General features: G+C 30.4%; 1 protein-coding gene across 4 annotated transcripts in view; it reads left to right on the plus strand.

Annotated features, from left to right (window-relative positions):
- The window catches only part of LOC140663085 (uncharacterized), a 99,347-nt gene extending 75,895 nt beyond the window's left edge, over positions 1–23,452 (plus strand). For all 4 annotated transcript variants that reach the window (XM_072886967.1, XM_072886969.1, XM_072886968.1 and 1 more), the window contains 12 exons: positions 4,177–4,343; positions 6,006–6,079; positions 6,158–6,256; positions 12,009–12,381; positions 13,684–13,944; positions 14,974–15,124; positions 15,351–15,465; positions 15,569–16,679; positions 16,937–16,990; positions 17,068–17,111; positions 17,223–17,366; positions 17,438–23,452. In XM_072886967.1, coding sequence (XP_072743068.1) covers positions 4,177–4,343; positions 6,006–6,079; positions 6,158–6,256; positions 12,009–12,381; positions 13,684–13,944; positions 14,974–15,124; positions 15,351–15,465; positions 15,569–16,679; positions 16,937–16,990; positions 17,068–17,111; positions 17,223–17,366; positions 17,438–17,530 — 2,686 coding nt within the window. In that variant the 3' untranslated portion in view covers positions 17,531–23,452. The remainder of the gene's footprint in view (positions 1–4,176; positions 4,344–6,005; positions 6,080–6,157; positions 6,257–12,008; positions 12,382–13,683; positions 13,945–14,973; positions 15,125–15,350; positions 15,466–15,568; positions 16,680–16,936; positions 16,991–17,067; positions 17,112–17,222; positions 17,367–17,437) is intronic.
- Positions 23,453–24,102: the final 650 nt, after the last annotated feature.

The following is a 24,102-nucleotide window of genomic DNA, read 5'->3' on the forward strand; positions in this document are numbered from 1 at the left end:
AAAAAGCGATCGATTAATACAAAGTAAGATGGAGATTTCAACTTATCTAATTGCAATTCGCGTGCGTGCGGAACAAAATTACATATAAAAAATTAAAATTACAGTGAAATACTTTATTAATATATAATGCTCCTGAATAATAATAATAATGATTATTCTAATTAAATCTCTCACAATAATAATAATGAGAATTTTAATTAAATTTATACCAATGATAATAATTTTGCGCAGTTATGTATAAAATTATTTATAGCTTTTTTATGGTTTGATCATAACTAAGAGGTTTATTAGAAGGTCAAATTATTACAGCTCTGATTTCATTATATAAGCGATTTGAACAAAAAAATTATCATAATTATAAATGCACGTGTCGGTACTGTAATCGCATGTTTGCTTATTTTATACGTGAATCAAGCAACAGGTCGTCAGACATTCAAATATTTGTGCGAGATGCAAACGTAAGTCAGTACTTAATATTGTCGCGAATAAGCTAAGTTACGTTTTTACATATTTACATTTTTACGAATTATAGTAAAAAATTATATATAATTTAATAGATGCACATTATTATTGATGAATATTAGACTGGAGATAATAATTAACAAAACGCGCTAAATGTATATGTGCAGTATGTAGATATACTATACATTGTATCGTCTACCTAGTACATAGTATGTTAATTAGTGGAAAAAAATAAATGTTTCTTGAATATTCGATTACGTAATCTTGTAATGTCACCATATACGTTCGTAAAGTATTAGTATTTAAGTTGCAGTAATCTATCATAATGTCAATCTATCAACGGAAAATTAATAGTTTGAATAATTCAAATAAAATTATTGATCTCTTATAATTTGTAACTGACATCTTTCTTTTGGATATATATCTGTTGTATATTTATATAAAAAAAGACAAAATTACATATAAAAAATTAAAATTACAGTGAAATATTTTATTAATATATAATGCTCCTGAATAATAATAATAATGATTATTCTAATTAAATCTCTCACAATAATAATAATGAGAATTTTAATTAAATTTATACCAATGATAATAATTATTTTAATTAAATTTGTTTTATATTTCTTTGCAGAGACATCTATATATATTAGTAATGAGTTGACATATGTATTATTTCTCATGAAATTTGTAGTGTGTTTATTGATTTTATTGTTATCGAATGTTTAAAAAAAAAAGATATTAAAACATTAAATAATTATTTTAAGCCACTTTGACAAATTAAATTTTTGAGACGCGAATAAACAGTGAAATATCATATTTAATGAAAAATTTAGTGGATTTTCACACAAGTTAAAAATAGAATTTTAGAAAGCCATAACAAATGATGAACTTTTTTAATTTATGTATGATATTAATTATGAGACACTCTATAATATATGAGAATTTACAATTTTTTTAATTTTACATATTTTTAGGTTAAAAATATATGGATTTTTTAAATTTCTTTAAAATTTATAAATTTTAAAAATATGATATAAAAATTTGATATATCAAAAGTACTAATTATTAATTACGTTGAATAAACTAATTCGTAATTATAATTGCATTACTATAAATTTTAAAATAGATACAATGATTGCTTTAAAATTGCTTTTATTTATTTGTCATGCTTTCGTCGATCAAATTCTCTGATACATTTATAAATACTGAAATGCCTGTTTCAAGGCCGATGATGATCACGAAGCTTCATCTATACACGCACACTTATATCGTCATCTTGCAAAAAATGGATAACCGAATTGGATATTAAGAATCTCTCTCAAACACACTGTGATGTAATCGGAAAGAAATATTTCTATACGATCGTTAACTTTGTATGTTTCTATATTTAATTACTTATAAACAACTCAAGAATAGAAACAACACGTATATAAATTCAGCCAATTTTGTTTTTTTTTTAATCGTGTCTTCATGTTAAAACATATATATAAATAACAGAGCGAAAGAGCAGAGAAAGAAAGAGAGAGAGCGAGACAGACAGAAAGAGAGAGAGAGGGGGGAGGGAGGGAGGGAGGGAGGGAGAGAGAGAGAGAAAGAGAGAGGGAGGGAGAGAGAAAGAGATGAATAATTATTGCTCTAATTGAAAGAAATATACTATTATATATGTATACTATTGTATAATATGAAGTATCCTATTTTAGAACTATGTAAATATTTCTTACTTATTTTATAAGTAAGAAATATTTACATAGTTCTAAACCGAGAGGTAGTTTTCTTTCCAATTTTGAATTAATTTTTATTTAATTAAAGTTTTATCTCTCTCTTTTCTCTCTCTCTCTCTCTCTCTCTCTCTCTTTCTCTCTTTTGTGTATTATATTTATTATATATTAAAATTACTACTACATCCTAAATATTATGAAATGCGCAAAGAATAAATTTATAAATAGAGGATAAAATTAAAATAAAAAAATAAATTTAACATTCTTAATGCTTAAATTTCTGTATACACACGATTGAGATTATCGTGGAAAATTAATATACCCAAGGCATCAACATCACGTCTCTTTGAGGACACTTTAATTTACGTCTAATATTTCTGTAATGCTATATGACAAGCCAACATCTCGCGTTAATTGGCGTAATTCGGTTGTGTCTCACGTTTTACGCTTTATCATTTTAGCGAGAACAAGCCATTTCAAAGTGATTTTATAGAAATCGCGTCTATAAATTTGAAATTCTTTCTCGTGGAATGACCAATGCCATTTTTCATAATATCATGATAAGTGAAATGCAAATGCCGGTGACCTCAGACGTAAAAATTATGACCGATAAAGTCACAATGTTGCTGCAAACTGCGCAAGTGTAAAGACCCGTAAACAAACCAAACGTGCAAAAAGTTTAATTGTTATGACTTTTGTGTGTATGGAGCTGAGATTTCTAAAACAGAATCTATTCATTTGTGAATCTTTTGCAACAATAATCTTGGTATTAAATATTCTATATCTTTAAATAAATATTCTTGCATATATTGTACGTATCTGTGTGTATATGTGTGAAAAAATTATTATAAAATATAAATTATATCAATTTTATTATTTAAATGTACGTATATCTGTAGAGCATAATTTTATACATTTTCTCTCTCTCGTATGTGTATGTGTGTTTATATATATACATATATACATATATATATATATATATATATATCCTGTGTGTGTGTGTGTGTGTGTATACACGAGAGAACAAAAAAAATATTTTATATAATTTTTAATATATATATATATATATGTGTATGTAAAAGTATGTAAAAGCATCAAATCTTCGAAATTGTCAGTGCCATAAATATAACAGTTGCGCATGTAAGATACACGCGCAACTGTTTATTGAAGTACACACGTACACCCATATATTAACTATCGTGATGGCTGTGCTGTGCTTATTTTTGTCCATAGTCGCTCGACGATGTATCAGTTGACTATATAACTGTGGGAAGCTGTAATGCATAAAGAAACTACGTGTCTCTGCGTGAGATGATATATTTCTACGTAAATTGAGACACATTTGTCGTGGGAGTAGAGATTATTGAACCAAAAATTCATATGTGAATAATTAGGCTGATTATTCATTTCTTTTTATATTTATCGCCGTGAGCACAGAAATATCTTTTTTAAACAAGCAATTATCGAGCAACTACAAGGATATTGCATTGTTGACAACAAATAAAACGAGAGATATATTTAGAAAGTATTAATATAACAATAATTTTTATTTAGTTATTATAATTTTTTTGATCACAGTAATTAAATTTAATATAATATAATTAACTAGACTATTAGGTAAAAAATTATATAACATCTTAACGCGTAAATCTTTTTTTTTATAAGATCGGAATACGATCAAAGATAGGTTTTAATGATTACTAATATACTAATTTCTAGATAAAATGAAGTTTTGGCATTTTAATTTATGAAAATTTAAATTCGAGATGGATATATGTTGTAGATATACGTTATTAACATATTCAAGATTGCATGAAAAGAAGTTTGTTGTGACTTTATAGAAATGTAAATTCAAGGCATATATCGCTTATATTATTAACATACATAAAATGCATTTCTATAAATTATAAAGTAAAAAAAATCTATTTTATACTTCATATGTTAATAGCTTATTGCTACTAAATTCCACTCATTATTTCTTTTTTTATTACAGCAACCCACGTGCGTCGCGGAATATGGCAGAAAAGCAGCGCCGCGACAATCTCAATACAAATATCTCGACGATGGCATCCCTCGTGCCTATCGTTGCTGGAAGTTCGAGGAGGATGGATAAAATATCTATTCTGAGATTAGCTGCCGCTTTCCTGAGAACACAATACAGTAAGTTTTTTTAAATTTTTTTCTACAAAATATTTTTTAATTTATTACACAGGTCGACATGTCAAATGCGAATTGGGTTTCTTAAGTCATTTCATAGATTTTCGGCTATTGAATTTGAATCTGATAATGAAATTGTTCTGTCACGCATAGGTTTTGAAAAAAAATTGAGATCAAAAATGTAAAAAAAAACGCGTTTTACCATTTTTGACAAAGTATAGACAATGAATCCAATGTGTTAAAAAATTCGAAAATATTTTAAATATTTTAAAATGAAAATTAGACAATATACTTTAGGTTAAGCAAACGCATAATTAATTTACAGTTATCTATCGCGAGTTACAATGTTTATTTATGGGATGCGCGTGCCCCATCAGCCGTCCGTAGTATACACATTATTTGCAGTCAAAAACTATATTGTGAATGACGTATCCTATAAGTTAAATAAATGCTTCAATTGCTTGTTCGACTTGTAATTATCTGTCTATGATTAAATCTATTTATAGGTTGAGTCATGAAAACATGACGATTTTCAAAATAAAATAATGAAATATAATTTAAATATTTATTTCTTGTCAGATATCAATGGAATATAAAATAATGTCATAAATACTTGGGAAAAAATAGGCATCTAGAGCTGAATAATAATTATTGTGTATGAAATAATGTAATTAGATTACTTGATTTTATTTATTTTTTTATATTTATTAGTATTAATAATAATACATAATGATAGCTTAATGGTATTAAACTGTAATGCATTTTAAATATATTTTAAAATATAATCTATAAAATATAATCTATAACAATTTTTATACTTATCGTATCATTGTTCGAACAAAATTTACAATTATAATTATATACATATAGATTTAAATATTTTTTATATGTTAAAAATAAAACATGCAGCCAATATAAGTATATTATTTGATCTTATTTATTTTTATAAATTAAAAAATTTTTTACATTTGTCAAATGTCTTTCACATTTATCCTAGATTGTTCTAGTCTCTAATCTATTATACAAGTTTACATCACTATTTGCATCATGAGTTCTGGTATAACTGTAATTTTTTCTTGTATATCAACGAACACAAAGCCAATATACAAGAAAAATTACAGTTATATAAAACTGTAATTTTTTATACCAAACTGTAATTTTTTCTTGTATATTGGCCTTGAGTTTGTTAATATAAATGGAAAAAATTACAGTTATATCAGACAACATCGTACAAACAGCGATTTTTGGGTGATTGACAATGTAGGATAAATGTGGAGGACATTTGACAAATGTAAGTTTTTTTCTAATTTAAAAAAATGAATGTAAGTTTTTTTTCTAATTTTAGAAAATGAATATAAGCTTAAGTAATATACTCAAATGGTATTCTATTGTATATATTGTATTGTTATTGGACAAAAAATAAATATTTAAGTTATATTTTATTTATTTAATTTATTTTGAAAATCATTAGATTTTTATGATACTCAACCTATACACAGATTTAATCACAAACAGATAATTATAAATCTAACAATCAATTGAAGCATATGTTTAACTTATAGGATACATTATTCACAATAAGTTAATTTTCAGTTTATTAGCATGATTTTGATTAATGTAAGAAAAACCTTACGCACGATCCCATACTTTATTCATTATTTACAGTACTCGGTAGTCGCTCGACGAATTTTCTTCCCCGACAGTTCAATGAGTTCGACTTGGAGCAATATTTTGTCGACGTAAGTACACAATGCTTATATCTAATACAATATCTGGAGACGATCGGCACTCTAAACTTGTTTTTCAAATCATAACAGCACATAGTTGACAGTGGAGGGTTTTTCCTCGTAGTCACTGCAACAGGGAAAGTCGTCTACGTCAGCCGACAAGTGGAGCAACATCTCGGCCACGTTCAGGTGAGTTTTTTCTTCATTATGCAGCGAATTATTCTCATTAATTCAACTGAATAATTTTGTCAATTATATTTTTTTTCTCTTAAAGTTTATCTTACCAGGGAGCTTCTTTTAATTAAAATTAATGTTAGACATTTTTTATCCTTTGACAGTTTACATTACATTATTCAAAACAATATAGTTATCTCTGTTTTATATATATATATATATATATATATATATATATATATATATATATATATATATATAGCAATTAAAAACTTGATTAATCACGAATATGTCACGAATCAGAATTATCTTTGCTTCAACGGATCATGAATTCTCTCATGTTCATTCTCGATATCTCGATAAAGGAAATAGCTTATAGGTAAAAATGTAAACATATTATACCGATGAGAAAACTGTGATGACACAGCTTTCCAATATGAGAATACGTTTGCCTGACAGCGAATATTAATACGCTTCTTTATGAATCGATGATAAAATCAAACTCATATTTTGCATTGCTCGTGGTAAAATGTTTTAAATATTCATCAGCTCAGTGATTATTTAAAGAAGCTATTTTCGCACATACATATAAATGTTCCGCAAAATTTTCCATCTCTTCCGCACAAGTCTTTTTTTTAACAGCATATTTTATATTGCGGCCATTGAAATATACGACCATATAATATTTTCGCGCCGGCGCTAAGGAGGTAAATAGACGGTTGGGGAGGGAGGGAGGAAGAGAGGACAGAGGAGAGCGATCGCGATCTCTCGTGGCTGCAGCTGCAGCTGCAACACCGACTTGCCCTGTACGCGAGGAGTTAGGAATTATCGATCAAATGAGTGCGTGCAACGCAAATACGCTCCCATGGCAACCGCGCGCTATGTGCCCTTCGCTCCTTTTCGCTCCCTATGAAACGTACATATCTACCAATATCCGCATTCGTTTTTGCGTATTTGTACATGGGAATTACCCGCACGATTGCTCGCGAAAAAGGATCGCGTGTCCGTTCGCGCTTTTCGATGAGAAAATTTGTCCGCTACCAATGAAACGTACGATGATCTCGCTTAGTAATTATTCACCGGATCCACGTGCAACTTTTTCCGGAAATTCACGCGTTTAACCCTTGTAGGTCACATATTTTTTTGTTATTGTTTCTAGTCACATATGGGTCATAATATCAAATTAGTTTTAGAGCTGTCCTAAAGTGCTTGAAAAAAATCTACCAAAATTTATATACATATATTCCTTGACATCTGTAGAAAATGATCATGTGCAATAAAAGTTAAAAAATAAATTTTGGACATTTTTATTGATTAAGGCCTTCGGATATTCTATTGTTAAAATATCAATAGGATCAAAATGACCCATATGTGACCTTTAAAGATTAACCTGGTAAAAATATCTTAATGAATTCGACGAGTTTTTGGAAAAGTTAAAACATATTAAATTACGGAATTCATAAAAGTAATTGTAAAAGATATGAAGGAATTTAATATTATTTAATTAGGTGTGATAGAAAGCATGTTTTGTTTTTAATATTTTAAATATATAAAAAAATATTTAATTTATTCCTATTCTATCGATTAAAATACTAATTAAGACTGGATGATTTAATCATTATTAGTACTAATTAATATTAATACGTAATTTTACTTGCATAATCAAAGGATATAATTTAGATGGAGTATTAAATGAATTGTTACATCGCTTGTGTTTTTGTCTGTGTATCTGTTTGTAATCAAAGAAATGAGCGGTAATTCCACGTCATAAAATACGGAATTTGGTCTATCGAGAAATGTGAATTTTATTGGATGCAATGAAATAAACGATCCGGGAATCATTACGTAAAACGTAACGTGTGATTAACCGGAGTCAGATTTAAGGATCAAGTAATGAACGTTGCGGGAACAATGCGCAGATCCATTTATATCTTGCGATAGAATCAAGCTAACTATCTCTGCTGCAGATATTAAGCGCGTATTGTACGAAAATAATTAGCTGGATCGATATTGAGATTCATAACGAGAATCTCGCTTTGCTACCTGCTGTGCGCTTCTTTATTCCTGACGTATTATAGTCATCTGACAAGATCGGCGTGACGGTCTTTCCGAACTATCGAAGACATCGTAATTATGCACGTGACGTCGCTTCAGCAACGGAATAATTTTATGTCACTGAAAAGACGAAGTCCAAGAAATTGAGATAATATATAAAGGTATACATTGTATACTTTTCATTCGGAACTGCGCAATATTGAGAAAAGATTAAATATTGGATAAGTGAGAAAGTATAAGAAAAAATTATAAAACACATTTTATATGCTGTTACCTTGGAATCGCAAATGTGGAAGCTAAAAAAATGCTACATGTTCAAAAAACTGCAATTTAAGTTCCTTGATGTTAAAGGCAAATTCCGTCTCAAAGCGATTTGAACTGTTGCAAGCAAATTCCTCGAAATATGAACCAAAAATTTTGAAATACGATAGCAATAAAGTTTTTAGGGAAAATTTTTATAATTTTTGTGGATTTTTTTATTTTAAATAAATAATTAATTTTAATTCTTTTGTGAAATATAATTGACACATTAAACAAACAGCAATTATCTCATTTTTGACATTAGTATTATTGTCAGTATTGAAATGTGCCATCTGAATTTGAGAGTTATTATTTTTGGCAAGAAGTCAGAAAGTTGTGTAAAGAGATTATCGCCGTTCGAAAATGTTACATGAAACCAAGTTCAACTAGTAACCGACTTAATTGGAATTTCGAGTTTACATCGAATCCGCAAACAATCAAAACTCAATGGAGATCAATATAGTGTTAATCGGTTATTAATCATGTTTCATATTCTCTGCATTGAAAAAAATATCTTTATAATAAATATGGCTTATCGATTATTTTCATCTTTTTGAAAATGATCGATAAGCCATATTTATTATAAAGATATTTTTGAAAATGAAGCAGTTAAATTACAATTAATTATGTGAGCAAAAAAATTTATTAAACATTAAAAATTTGATCGTTGTAAACGTGTGGAATACATCTACATATATGTATAAAACTGCCGTTTATGAGGTCGAGATTTTGCAAGATTTCCAATCTCACGGCCAAATTGTGAGCGAGGTTTAGCGAAACAATTCTTTTGCAATATACAAAGATCGTCTGGACACTAACAATGGCTAAAACAACCAATTTTGGGCTTTTGGTGAAAAAAATGTGGGTTTAGATTACAATCAATGATGCAAGAATTTTTCAGAATCCTTATATGTCTGCGAATATTAGGTAAATGACCAGAGGCTAAAAAAATATATACCTGAATGTGGACATGTACCAATTAGGACGCAAGAGGTATTATGAAATTAGAGACAAGTGGAGAGTACAAATCAATCATATTTTTTCGGTATATCACAACGTCGTCTAATCTTGTTTTACATTTACAGTACCGGTCAAAAGTATTGCACTCTCAAAAAATAAAGAAAACGCAAGTAAATTATTAAGTTTATTTTTTTTCTCCTATCTATTTTACTCATGTTTCTAAAATTATTAAACCATAAAATAGCAGTAATAAAATATAATTTGATAATATTTATATATGTTATTTATATGTTTTTATTTATTAAAGTGTGTAATCTCCCTGTTTTTCTACAAGTGGTGCAATACTTTAGATCCGTAATGTATGCATACTATTCAATACACAGTTATTATACATTTTTACGCTTTTGCAACTTGCTTTTTCGTTAGTATGAAAATATTTTAACTTTTTTTTTGTCAATCATTATTAGCAAGATTTGTAATGAGAAGTTATCAAATTTTAATCATTGAGTTCCAATCATGTAATTGTTATTTCATTGCGAAACGATCGTAAAATTGTCATGTGCGTGCTTTTCTTTATTGATTAATTTACTTTATAGTTTTTTGCATATTTTAGAAAGACATTCAAGCTCCATTGTTCTATCATTCATTTGTACCGCATAAGGATTGCATCTTCTGATTTACTATAATTTGCTGTTTATTATAATTTATTGTTTCACTTTTCTGTAATACATTCATTGCATTGAGTTACGTAAGATAATTACATTAAATATTGATATTAAAAAGAAAATGATCAAAATTCTAATAATCTTTTAAAGGAAATTACATGGAATTTTTAAAAGAGCAATGTTAAACAAATCTTCTCGAAGATGTTTTCGTCAAAAGTACATGCTTTCATCATTACAACTAGTCAATGGGTTATCGCCCTTTTATTTGCGCTCAAGATGACACGTGTTACGTGCGTACGAGGACCAAGATCGCTTCTAGGAAATTGTATTCGACGACAAAGACGATATAGCTCCCAACGAGAAAAATAAATGTACATATTACGATGATTGTTTACTCGATGAGATGTGAATCATACATATTTCGACAAAGCTAAAACTAATTAAAATCTAGATATCTAGAAATAGAATAGAAATACGCATATATCTCAGATCAGAAAGCCCTTGGAGACTTTAATGCGCGTTTCAAATTCTTATCCGCGCTTGCCGAGATTAACGTTTTGTAACGAGAGGAGAAGAGTGCTGTCAACGTGTTTTATCTCTTCCTTTATTCTCTCGCTCCTTCCTTCCTTCGAAACCTCCTCCATATTTTTGCAAGGAAGCAAACGACGAGGGTAAAGTATAAAAAAATATCCTATCGATCGCGTTTGCCAGTGGCGTTCCAGATTCAGACGTAACGATAATTCGCCACTCTGCCGTAACGAACCGGCTCTTGGGAGCCGAGGCCTTCTCTCCTTCTTCTTTTCTCTTTCTATGTATATGTAAGAGATGCCAGAACGAGTGGGCTATATAGACAAAGAAAGAAAAACAGAAAGAGAAAAAGAGATAGAGTGAAAGAAAAGAAGAGGAGAAGATAGAAGAGTAGGAGGAAGATGTGTGCAGGGGCGGGATGGGAGAGTTGTTTGTGAGCGCGAGTTTGCTCTCGTTTTTTAAGAAGCCACTCATAATCAGGCTGTATTGTTCTCAAGGAGAAACCGCCTGCCGCGAAAACGAGCTTCGTCGCCGACGCGGTGCACCGTGGTCGTCGTCATCGTCGTCGACGTATCGCGATTCGTTGCGCGAAAGACATCGTTGGGTTTGACTTAAGTGTAGATGGCTCTTTACAGAAGGAGTCTGAAACTTTGCAAACGAAACTTTGAAGCATTTCTACTCAGGGAATGAGAAACGTTTCTCTAGCACGTGGAAAATTAATAGAATATATCGATTGTTAGATTTAATTTAGAACAAAGATCAATGGTAGTCATTTTTCTTATCTAGTGAGAAAGTTAATTAATAACAACGCTGCGCGTTTAATATTATGTAATTATATCTTTATAAAACAACGAAAATAGAATCGCCAAAATAGTATTGTTTGTTATTTTGCATTTTAAAGTATTGTATTATTTATCATATTTTGAAAGTTGAACTAAATTACATTTTTAAATTAGTTAAAAGAAAAACGAAAAATTTAGAACATTAGTTTTTCTCATAGCATACTCTTCCATACTTTTCAATTTTTTTTAACTATTATAATTCATTTTTAATTTAATTTTGATTATTAATTTCTTATAATGTAATAAGAACTATGAGAGAAGAATATTGCACGATTCTATATTCAATGTTGATGTACATAAATACACAATATGAGATCAAACGAACAACGAAGGTCAACAGGAGCGATGGAAGGTAGTTTGATCTAAAGTTCAAAATTAGAAACTAGTCTGAATTCCGAAACTGTTTGAATTTCGCAGAACGAATTGCTGGGTCAATCTCTGTACAATTTCGTCTATCCCGAGGATCATGACGAGCTTTCGCGGAATCTTACACCCGACGAGATGCAACCGTCGACAACGCCGTCGTCGACTGGAGTCACGCAGGTGTCCGACTTGGCGCACGACAACAATTCCAGCTCCTCCGAGGACTCCACGATGAATCACAACAGAGTAAACGAGAAGAACAAACTATTCCGCGAGCAGAGGCGAAACTTCAAGATTCGTCTGGCACAACGTACCGTCTCCAGGCGTGAACACACGCAGTACGAGTCTTTTGACATTTCGGGAGTCCTCCGACTTGCAGAAGCGTGTAAGAATGCGGATGCCAACGGGAACCGAGGGAGACATCGAGGTGAGTCTAAATGAAATTTTGTAACAGATAAGACAATGTATTAATCTCAGAAGAGATTTATTGAAGACGAAAAAAAATTTTTTTATCTCTTTTTTTTCCAATTATATTTTTTAAAAATATTTATAATTTATATTAAAGGCCATTTAAAATTAATTATTTATAAAAGCATTTCATACACTAAAACTTACAATACGCATGTGTATCGGTGTTATTGAAGAGGTTAATTACTATAATATTAAATTAAATAGTTACAATTTAATCGATTTAATAAGGCTGAAAACTTTTCAATTATAACTACCACTGAATATAATTGTCATGAAAGCACATAATTGTTTTTAAAAATATAAATTTGCAACAATCAGCTACATATTTTTCCACGTTATATTTCGCATCAGCAATATCGTATTTCATTATGTATTCCATATCGAACGTAGTGAGTGACGCGAGAAAGAGAGAACTCGCGCGAATTCTCCGGATCGATGGTCTTGTTTTATCATGACTGAAACCCGTAGCGCTGGTTTCGTAACGAGTATCGCAAATATTTACGTTACTCCTGTATTTAAATTTAGACCTTCGCCGTCGCCGACGAAGATATGTTAGGCACAGTCACGAGTATTTAGATTCTTTGAGGCTCGTCTGTTAGATCAGAACTGAATAGCGGAGCAAGCACGTGTTGCATAGTGCACTGTTTAGAGATGCGTTTCAGAGCACAGGAACTAGTACAGGTGGATTTACTGAGCACGACGGTTTTATTACGCAAGATGTTTGAACTTGTTCGACGCCACCTTTTACTTACAAATTCTTTGATGTACCTTAAATCGATCTTTCCGTAGTGGATATTTAATGGAAAGCCAACAACCGCCGTAACTTTTCACTTTCCAACATCTCAGTAATCTTCTAGTTTAAAATTACATTTTTGTTGGGATAAAGATTGCTTGAGGCAAGTAAAATATGATTTACGTATTTGCCTTTAAGCTTTGTTTGTGTAAAAATCCCTCAATTTTCAATAACTTACAAAGCCCGCAAGTTATCGATACCTCTCAATTGAATATCAAAAATTTAATATTTCTTTCCTTTGATTTAATATCTATAGTAACTATAATAAAAAAACATCGTTACAATTAGACATTCTCTTATAAATATTGTTATTTTAGTAACTCTCGAAACATTTTTCATCGAATAATACATATGTTATATCGGATTCTCTTCTGAGATAATCATATTTCACTTGCAGTTTTACCATATGCATTGATCATGTCTGATCGTTTGCTAACTCTGGTTTTGTTGCAATGACTCTGATAGAGATGACGGGTACTAGCAACGACATTGTTTTCACTGGCGTAGCGACCCTTCCAAAGAAACGTCCCATCACCGAATTGTCAATAATGGACGCCAATAAAGACGAGTATGTGACGCGGCATCTGGTCGACGGACGTATCATCTATTGCGATCATAGGGTGTCCGTTGTTGCTGGTTACATGTCGGAGGAGGTGTCTGGTCTTAACGCGTTTGCCTTTATGCATAAGGATGATTTCAGATGGACAATGATCGGCCTACGGCAAAGTAAGTTTTCACATTTAAGTGTAATTAACATTACAATTTTTATTCTTGTTGAAAAATATTTACACGCAATGTGGATAGCGATAACAGGGTATTTATTCCTTGAATAAACAGGGAAAATTTGGTATTCTCAAGAATTTCTTTTGTATTTGATAAAATTATAGAATTTTCATGGAATTTTGTTAAGATTCGGGAAATTTTTGAAAAATTCTTTTTTTTTTTTTTAATTCTACTCTTATATTATGAACAGTTATCAAGTCAAATAAATTATATATTATAAATTAAAATATATTATAAATAAGTTTATATTGTTTAAAATATATATATTATAAATATAAATTTATCTTTATTCATAATATATTCAATGTTTTAATCAAATATTGAATATGCAGTACATATTCCTTATTATAATTTTTAATGATATGAAATTGGAAATGTTATACAAGTGAAAAATGTTTACCACACGAAAGTTAATCAGTTTTTTTTAGTACATTTACAAATCTAGTGCTTGAAACTTAAGAAATTCTATTTTTTTTTATAAGTAAAAAACATTAGAAAACAAATATAATAAAAAAATTTATTTTTGAGAAAGTTGCATTAAAAAATTTTCAAAATATTCTCTTTGTTTAACATTTTGAATAAAATTTGAATAAAAATACCTGGAAGATTAGGGAAAATTTTTTAGAAGATTTGAATAGACATCCTGTTGAACTTAGATATTCAATATACATATATATATATATATATATATATAATATCAAACTGATGTAGATTTTTTATTATATCCCGTAGTTAATTAAAAATTATATTACTTTTTATATTTATATTATAGTTAGATGAATAACATTTTATATTATGCTATTTATATTATGCCAACATTATTTTAATACATTCATGTTTTACAACGAACGCCTGCGATAATTTACATGCCATTTCCATAACCAATTGCAATTGAAACATGACAACAAAGTATTTAAAGTTCAGCTATCGTTTTGCACGTGTAATTACTGATGATTTGTTATGCATTTGCAGTGTACGATCGTGCCGAAACGTGTGGCTCGTCGTGCTACAGATTACTCACAAAAACTGGTGAATTCATCTATTTACGAACACATGGTTACTTGGAGTACGACAAGGATACACAAACGGTGGAATCTTTCGTTTGCATCAACACCTTGGTATCGTAAGTACATTTCGTAAATACATTAGAGGACAGACGAAGGAAGCAAATAATAACAAGCCAATTCACAGATTAATAGAACATCAAAGCAATAAATGTAAAGGAATGGATTCACACAATTATTTCTCAAACTATATATTTCTGTTATATTGGTTATATTATCCATATTCAATATGTACAATGTATATTCAGCAAAATATATCACAATATAAGGAAAACTTTATTACAGAGAAGAAGAAGCTATTCAATTAATAAAAGAGATGAAGGGAAGATTTTCCGCGACTGTGACCGTAGCTAGCAGAAGTCTCATAAGGAATGTCGATATTAATTCACCGATAGACTTGGTAAGTCAAATATATTCTAGACGGTTACAATGCCGTTTATATTTGCGCAAAACTTTAGCGAAAAGATTGTTTAATTATTTATCTAACATCATTTATCTGTTAGGATACAAGCTCCCAATCATCCAATCCACGATGTAATTTCCTCGAAGATAAGCTGCAGCTCGAGGAAGCCATCACCCACCTAATTAGCGACATACCTTCGCCGGCCGTATCGGAAGAACGTTTTTCACCCTCGCCGTTACAGCACACGCAATATGTGAAGGCTGCTATGATCTCTTCTCGTATGCCACCAGCTGTCACGCAAGCGACTAAAATTGGTATCAATAAGATTGATCATTATGTCGTTATTCAAGGCAAAGGCAATCGAACTCCGAAGCAAGAATCTAAGGAACACGAACGTACTATTGGAAAACTTATTAATTCCAGTAGCACGGAGCAAAACCCGATATCGGATTCGGAAAGTGCGAAGTCCGGCAAGCCTTTGTCAATGCTTAACATGATGAATGGAACACATAATAGTCATAATAACATTCAGAATACCGATGTATCTGTACAACCGAACATACTTGCGAACTCTCGCAAACCTAATACGAATCGTTGTCGAAGTGTGTCTCGTAATCATACCTCATGCTTGGATGTATCTCAAAACACGAACGGTTTGAAGGCACAGGAAAGAATAGAGCAACACAACAGTATGCTGTCACCAGGTGCTTTGCACGAAAACAACATCAAGGTAGAACATGGAATTGAGACGTTCAATCAAAAGCAAGACTCGGCGCTACAATATTTTGATGACAGCGCGAGCGATAGTTCTATCGTTTCGCAAGGGACTGAAACGTATAATCGGTGTACGTTAAAGAGAGTATGTAGCGACGAAGATCTTCCGACGGTGCATAGTAAAAAGAGGTCTAATGATGTGTTGTATGCGTCGACGAATGCCAACGACGAACAACAGTGTGTTTCCTATGTGAACTGCAGGACCTTCACCACCAAGAACAAGTATTCAGTTGAATTCAATCGGTACAACGACACTAACTCGCTGATCACTTCGGAGTCGCCCAATTCGAGTCTCGAACACGAGGTTGGAACGGAGTATCAACAGTTGGTGGATCCCACCGCCACTTTGGTTGTAACGAATCCCGACGAGGAGCAATTTGATTTGCAGGATCTGAAGGACGATACCCTTCTGAATTCAGACCTGAACGCAAATCCAGGTAAATTGCAGTAGCAACTTGTGCTCGTTGATCGAAATAAAGTGACTAGTCTTGTTAGTAAAAAAAAAAAAAAAAAAAAAAAAAATAACACATTGAATGTTTATTATATCTCCTATTAAATTAAATCTGATTTGTTTTTCTATTTTTTTTTTTTTTTATTAAAGTCATTATTGCAGCACTTCTTACGAATCAATTATCCTGATAATTAGCTCTTTAACTCACATTCTTGATAACTTTTTCTTTCTATTCTCCTACAGAGCTCATGATGAAGATATTTAATGGTCTTCATAACGGACCTGCAGGCTTTGAAAGTGAGTTGATTTTACATCATTTGTGAATATTTTTTACAAGATATATTTGTACAATTAATTTTGACTTATTATTTTAGATCGTTTTAATGAAGCAAAATTGCAGCATGTTGCACTTGACCATGTAAGTATACAATCATACTTGCGATTTATTATTCAAATCTGAATGATTTGAAAATAATTTCAAGAGATCAGATTTTGAATGGAGTATTAAATTTATGCAATGCACTTTCAGCAAGCTGTCAATGACGAGTTAAGACGCACGTATCGCCAAATAGCGAGTAACATAACGTTACAAGAGTCCCAAATCAATATGTTAGCAAGTGATTTCAAAAATCCGGTCTTTCGTGCTCAAAGGGAGAACTTGTCACAGTTGCAGGTATATATATTGATGAGAAAATGTCCTATGACAAAATTAAGATATCAAGATTAAAATTTGTTATTTTCTAGGTTGAGCACAATATACAAAAGCAAATACTTAAAACTTTGCAACAGGACCATCATAAAATGCAAGTGAATGCCAAGCACAACCTTGGAATATAAGAAACCGGATACTTTTCCAGATCGTTTCACGAGTTTTGCTGAAACTAATTTGAGAAGTTCAAAGCGAGCTTAATAGAATACTCTTTGGAACTGTATTAATTGATAAGAATCAAGCTTTAAAAGTTATTCTTTTTGCGAAAGACTTAAGCAAAGATATCGGCGTATGTGCAATTTGCATACTATTCCTTGTATTCTGATATTGTTTTTTTTTTTTTGTTTTCGCAAATTACCGATATCACACAAATTTGTTGCAAAAATGTCTAGAAATAACCGTGTCATCGGTATAAACAACGAACAGAGATTTGCATCAGTGCATATATCGTATGTGAAATTGAGCTCACGAAGAATCAAGATAGCTTAGATATACCGATGATTTATCTATTATTAACGCAATCTGCTTCAACTTATGTTTTCCGTCGACCAAAAGTGGAAAAGAAACGAGTGAGAAAAGACATTGTTAAAAGAACTCGCACAGAGAATAGTCGAGTGATTGACGTATATAAATGATCCCTTTTTTCATTTTTTAAACTCTACGTCTAAGAACTCTTATGAGTTGCCATATGAAAAGTCGTGCACTTCGCTCACTAATCGATCATGCAGATGCAGATCGTACAAAACCGTCAGCGAACGGTCCGTTATAAATAACAGTCGTTCTTTAAAGCAGATTTCCTGCAGCGACTGAATGTTACATGCAGTTGGTAGTTTTCAAATTTTATGGTAGTGAACCTGTATATATAGTATATACATTCGATTTTAACGCCATGCGGTGCTCTACTTGCGCTAATTTACTTGCTCGCGGCAAGTCCGATCGAGTTCGAACTACCTCTGGTTATGTATATGTGATTATGCATGTATCGGATGGATATAAAACCAGTGTCATTGTTTATTGATTGTAATTATGGACCCCTTCACATATATGTCAATGATTAATAATACTCAAAGTGCTGTTTATCTTTTTGTAATTATAAATTAATCTCATACAGAAAACGAATAATTCGAGAAGAGAGATGATTTGATAATTTTATTGAGTGATGTTTTAACTGACCACATCTTGTGAAAATGTTTTTATATACTTTGTATGTAAATGAAGAAAATTTAGAGAATGTCTATGGGGTTGCCACTTATATATGCTAGAATTAAACCAATTCTACTTACAATAGAATGGTTTTACATGTACCTGAATTACATTTACATTTAAATGTTCTATAATATTTGGGAACTAAAAATTTAATCATGTGTTGTTAAGAAATGGTGACAAATATAAATTCAGTCATTGAAAACAGATCTCATTTTTTACTTGATTATCCCTTTCCACATTGTCATGATTATATATATATATATATTCTCTACTCTTCTGTATTTTGGGTTTTTCTTGAAATGTAAAATGTGGTAACCCTAAGTATGTCTAAATTTTAATTACATTATTATATACATGCAATAGAAATGTTTAAAATATTTTGAGTTTGCAATATAAACACGAAAAAATATTAAATGCAATAATGTAAAATAATAAGATATTTAAACAGAATTATACTTAAGTCAATTTTTTACAAGATTATTTAGTTATATTCATTGCTTTTTTTTAGTTGATTGATTTATACAGATGACACTTTTTGCAAAGTTCTCTTTTCATGACTTGATTGAACGACTTTTTTTGTTTCACTGGCCTTGTTATCCATCCAATATTATGTTATTACGCAAATACATATAAACACTATTTTTATTTCAATGGTGGTTGACCTCCACATTAAGAAATAACAAATAGTGATGTGGAAGCTACATGGTTGACTTATGTGTGTCAATTAAATTAGTAATATACATAAATACACATTGATTAACCGTGTTTTAAAGCTACTACTTACGACGCCGCGGGTCAGCGTGAATATAACCATATATTGTAAAAGTGTTTAAAAAGGGTAAATGATATTAATATAAGAAAGTGACGGGAGAGAGAAAAATTGTCCACTTATATGTGAACATATTCAGCACTGGCACTTAACAGATCTACAAATTTACTTAAAACCAATATACATGTACAGATATAACATAAGGCTGGCCCTGTAAATAAAGATGTCGAACACAATGTTTTTTTTTTTCGATTGACAGTGTTCTATAAATGCCGTACTTTCTTTTTCTTTCTCAGACATTACTTACTTATCGAGTATCTAGAATGTATATCTGTTATTTGCAATAACGTGCTATCTTTTTAAATATGAAGTTGATCAAGAAATTTATTCTTTTCTTACTGTTATACTAGGATAAAATTAAATTAAACTGAACAAATTTTTTGATCAACATGCTGCATTAAGTTTTTCATGCTTCTGCGTTCTGTTATCGTCCATCGTTTGACACTTGAAATTTCATTGCAACTTGTAAAAAACATAATATAACGACGTATATACACATACATATGTACATATGCATACATGCAAATGCCATATACATATATATATTATATTATATTTACTATAAAAAATGTCGTTTTTAATGTTACATTGATGTCAAGTGAGGAAGTCAAAATTATCAGGTGGAAAAGGCCTCTATATAACTACGATCATTACGTATGTAAGTGCAATGTATCGGAATTATGATGTTCAAGATAATTTGTTGTCAGTTTTATCGGTGAAAAGACTTGATTGTCCTCACATGTTGATCACGTGCATCAATGATAAAAATATACATTTTTTTTATGCGGAAATCTGCCGCTGAAATAAGAGGTATCCAATTGACCTCTATGCATGTATATGAAACTCATGTCGCATAATTGACGATCGCGCGTAAAGCGGGCATCAAGTTGCCCTCAATTCGTTCCACTTGATGCCCAATTTCCCTCGCGATCTTATAGTACAAAGAACAAGTCTAAACTGTCTGTGTTCGGTGTACCTCATCCTCTTTTCTCTGTCTCTCTTTTTCTCTCTCTTTCTCTCTCCCTTTCTCTCTCTCTCTCTCTTTCTCTCAAACTATCTCTTCGTACTGTCATCAGTCATGCCGGTGATGACTTGTATTAATATGTTTTGGACATAATATACGTCAGCTTAGTTGTTGATATACGAGCCTCTTATACCTTAAATCAAACTGATCAACTCCACTTTATGTAAATTTCGTACTTTTAATACCAGAGTATTTTAAAACCTCATGTGCCTTGATATTAAAATTAAGAAATTAATAAAAATTGGAGTTGCTCTGGAGTTTGATTTCTGAAGGCTCCATTTAAGATAGAGCAGTTAAAATAATGCATTCAAACATCTCAATTACGTGCGAACGTATGTAAAAACGGAAAAGTAACAAAAACAAAAAGAGAAATGTGTGTGACAGCGTGTGTAGAGATTTTTTTCAATATCGATTTTCAGTCTTTTCCATATGTTAATGATATTTTTATTAAGTTTAGATTTTTTTGTAAAAAATGTTAATTTAAAAGGGATTTTCATCAAAGAAAAATTATTCAAAGAATTGAATCATTAATTTTTATAACATACGCAAAGCTGTTCTATATTATTAACGGCAAAATATACGACAAAGAACAACCAAATGTTTCTACGATGTACGGTGGCACATTAGCCATATACAATTTCATTTTTTCTCATGAAATGGAATAGAGACATTTAAATCTTGTCAAATAAATGAATTATGTATGCGTAATTTTATTATATAACTTGATAGAAATTAAAGACTTGTCTGTGATTACAGTTGCGTATATTAAATGGTATTCTTGTAACATGAAATTGAAAAGGTAAAGAGATTATACCTCCAAACTTCTCTTTACCTAAAATTAACTGAGCACCTCTCTTAATCTTTTACATTTACATAATGGATGACTGACACAATATTTATGCGAAATATTGGAAATGAGTGGATACCAATGCAACACAGACAGACGGCTCTACAGTTTATTATATATGCTATAAAGTAAAGTTTAACTTTATATATACCACTGTAAATATCTACTGCGTTATTATATTTTATACTCTGCTGTTTGCACGTATAAGGCTTTTCGATTTCTTTCTATAAAAAACAAAAAACAAAGGCGATTAAGTGTGGTTGTGTACCTTTTCTTCTTGTACACCTCTATGCATATATTAAATGCAGAATGTGTGGCGCGTTTCGATGCCGTTTGAATTTTTGTAAGCTCAAATTGTATCGATTGTATATATAATCCAATTTATTGATTCTTAAAAACTTCAAAAGTTCTCACTTAGAACGCGAAAGATGTTTTGTCATAATATTTTTAACAGTGTTATACGTTACATTGAGAGTCAAACGTATACATATTTTTCTACCTCCTTAATTTGTATTAATTTACGGCTCGTAAAGTTCGTAAAGCGTATCGAGGCAGGATATATATGCAAAATGTAACAGATAAGCTTTGATCACTCACCTGATTGCAAAATTTATTTTAATATTGTAATATTGTATTCTGAATTTCTACTTAATAATTATTTGTATTAACTACGTACTGATAAAAGGACTAATTGTAAATTCTCACGACGTATATGGCTCATTGGACATCGCGCATAATAAAATTAACGCGTTTTCCGTAAAAGAAAATAGGATAAAAAAAATAGTTTATATACTTACCTCTCCTACAATTTGCTTAAATGTTATGAATATTCTTATTAATTTTTACCGTCGAACAAAACGATCCATATACGAATACGTGAATTATTTTGAACGAGTCTCAGCCGGCCGATAATTGTACGAGCGAAAATGTTTGTAGAAAATTTTCTGATGTGTAATCTCAGTGTTTTTCTCTATCTGTTAAGCACTATGTAAATTTCGATAGAACTATTAAGAAACGTCGAATGTAATTCGCGTTCCGCGATACTTCGGTAGGAAATCCACCGCCACAAATTATTTTATGTTTTTATCATTTTTATCTTGCATCTAATTTTCATTTTACATGCTTCGGCTAAACAAATATTTTTGCAACATGCTTACACGTACACACATACACACGCATATATATATATATATATATATATATATATATGTAGACACTTTTAGAAATTACAAGTGAATTTTTTGACTATTTTTCAGTTTTTTACTTAGAACGTGTATATATATGCCAAAGTAACATTCTAGAAAAAACTGAAACAATCTATAACCGGAAAAATCAATTTCCTAGTTTCTAAAGATTAATAATACATCATGCTTATGATACAACATAATATAATCATTATTATACATATATATATATATATATATATATATATATATATATATATATATATATATGTATATATATATATATGGTGATCTTTTATTTTATATTATAATATATTGTCGACACAAGCCGAGAATATTTTAATATATTGAAAATTGATTTCTAGAAAATGAATCGTCATATATAATTATCAAAATGATAAAAAGACGAATGAGTATTTTTTATTTCTTATTTTATATTCAGAGGTGGATGATTTCCTTACCAAGAAATTATAAGATAATGATCAATAGAGACACAAATACATTATGAATGGTCAAAGAAATCGTGCAGAGATTTATAAAAATGTTTACAGTCAAGTTTCTTAGAAAAGTGCTGATGTTTATTTGGCGCAGAAATTAATTATTAATGGCGCAAAACATGATAAAACTTGGCAAAACAAATTTGTAAATAAAATACCTTTTTTTTTAATCTGAAATTTTTTATTTTTGGTAAACGACACAAATTAATGACTCAACGTTTGCATGAATTTGGAAAACTGTTACTAAATATTAATATATGACGAGAAATATGCAAGCGTATAAAAAAAAGGTTCAAAAAAAGAAAAAATATGTAATTGTAACTAATAAAGAAATATATTGGGGAGGATTATGTACATGTATAGTTATTGTGTCAAGACTGAATTATTAAGACTTCGTAGAAGGTGGAACATTTTTGTAAATAATACTGCCTCTGGAAGAAATATATATAAAATATAAAAATTATATGAATATTGTGGAAGAGTGTCGATTTTTATTGCTTCATTTTTTATATTTGACCTTTTTATCTTTGTTTACAATTTATCTGGTGCTGAAAAAAGGATACTGCATTCTAAAAATATTAATGTCAGATGTTTTTTTATTAAATTAACAGACTCGCAAAATAACTTGCAAAACCGATCGGTTTACAAACGTAAAATTATAATAAAGACTTCGTCACATTAAGTTACAAGTCGTACAATTGTCGAGGAGACTTCTTCGATTGATCCAGATTTCTATCATGATAAGAACAGTAAAGAATTAGTCAATTGAGAGAAGTTTCTAAATATTTATGTTATTGTTACCAGATCTAATTGTTTAATGAATGAGAAGATGATAATATATGTATATAATTCAATGAAAATACTCGTTTGTATTACGCACCCCTCTTATTGTATTCGATAATGTGTCGAAGAGATTTGAGAATTATTGTGTCATTAAGAATAATGGATTTCTACGCAATAATGACATAGTTGTATGAAAAAATAATTGAAAAGGCACAGCATTCGAGACGATCCCAATCAAAGGCACGTGTAAATGTTTTGCAACCACGATAAGAGTCTTCTAAAATGAGTAATCATCGTAAATTGTCTCTCAATTTTTATTCAGTATATACC

The sequence above is a fragment of the Anoplolepis gracilipes genome, chromosome 2, assembly GCF_047496725.1.
Source record: "Anoplolepis gracilipes chromosome 2, ASM4749672v1, whole genome shotgun sequence".
Taxonomy (NCBI): domain Eukaryota; kingdom Metazoa; phylum Arthropoda; class Insecta; order Hymenoptera; family Formicidae; genus Anoplolepis; species Anoplolepis gracilipes.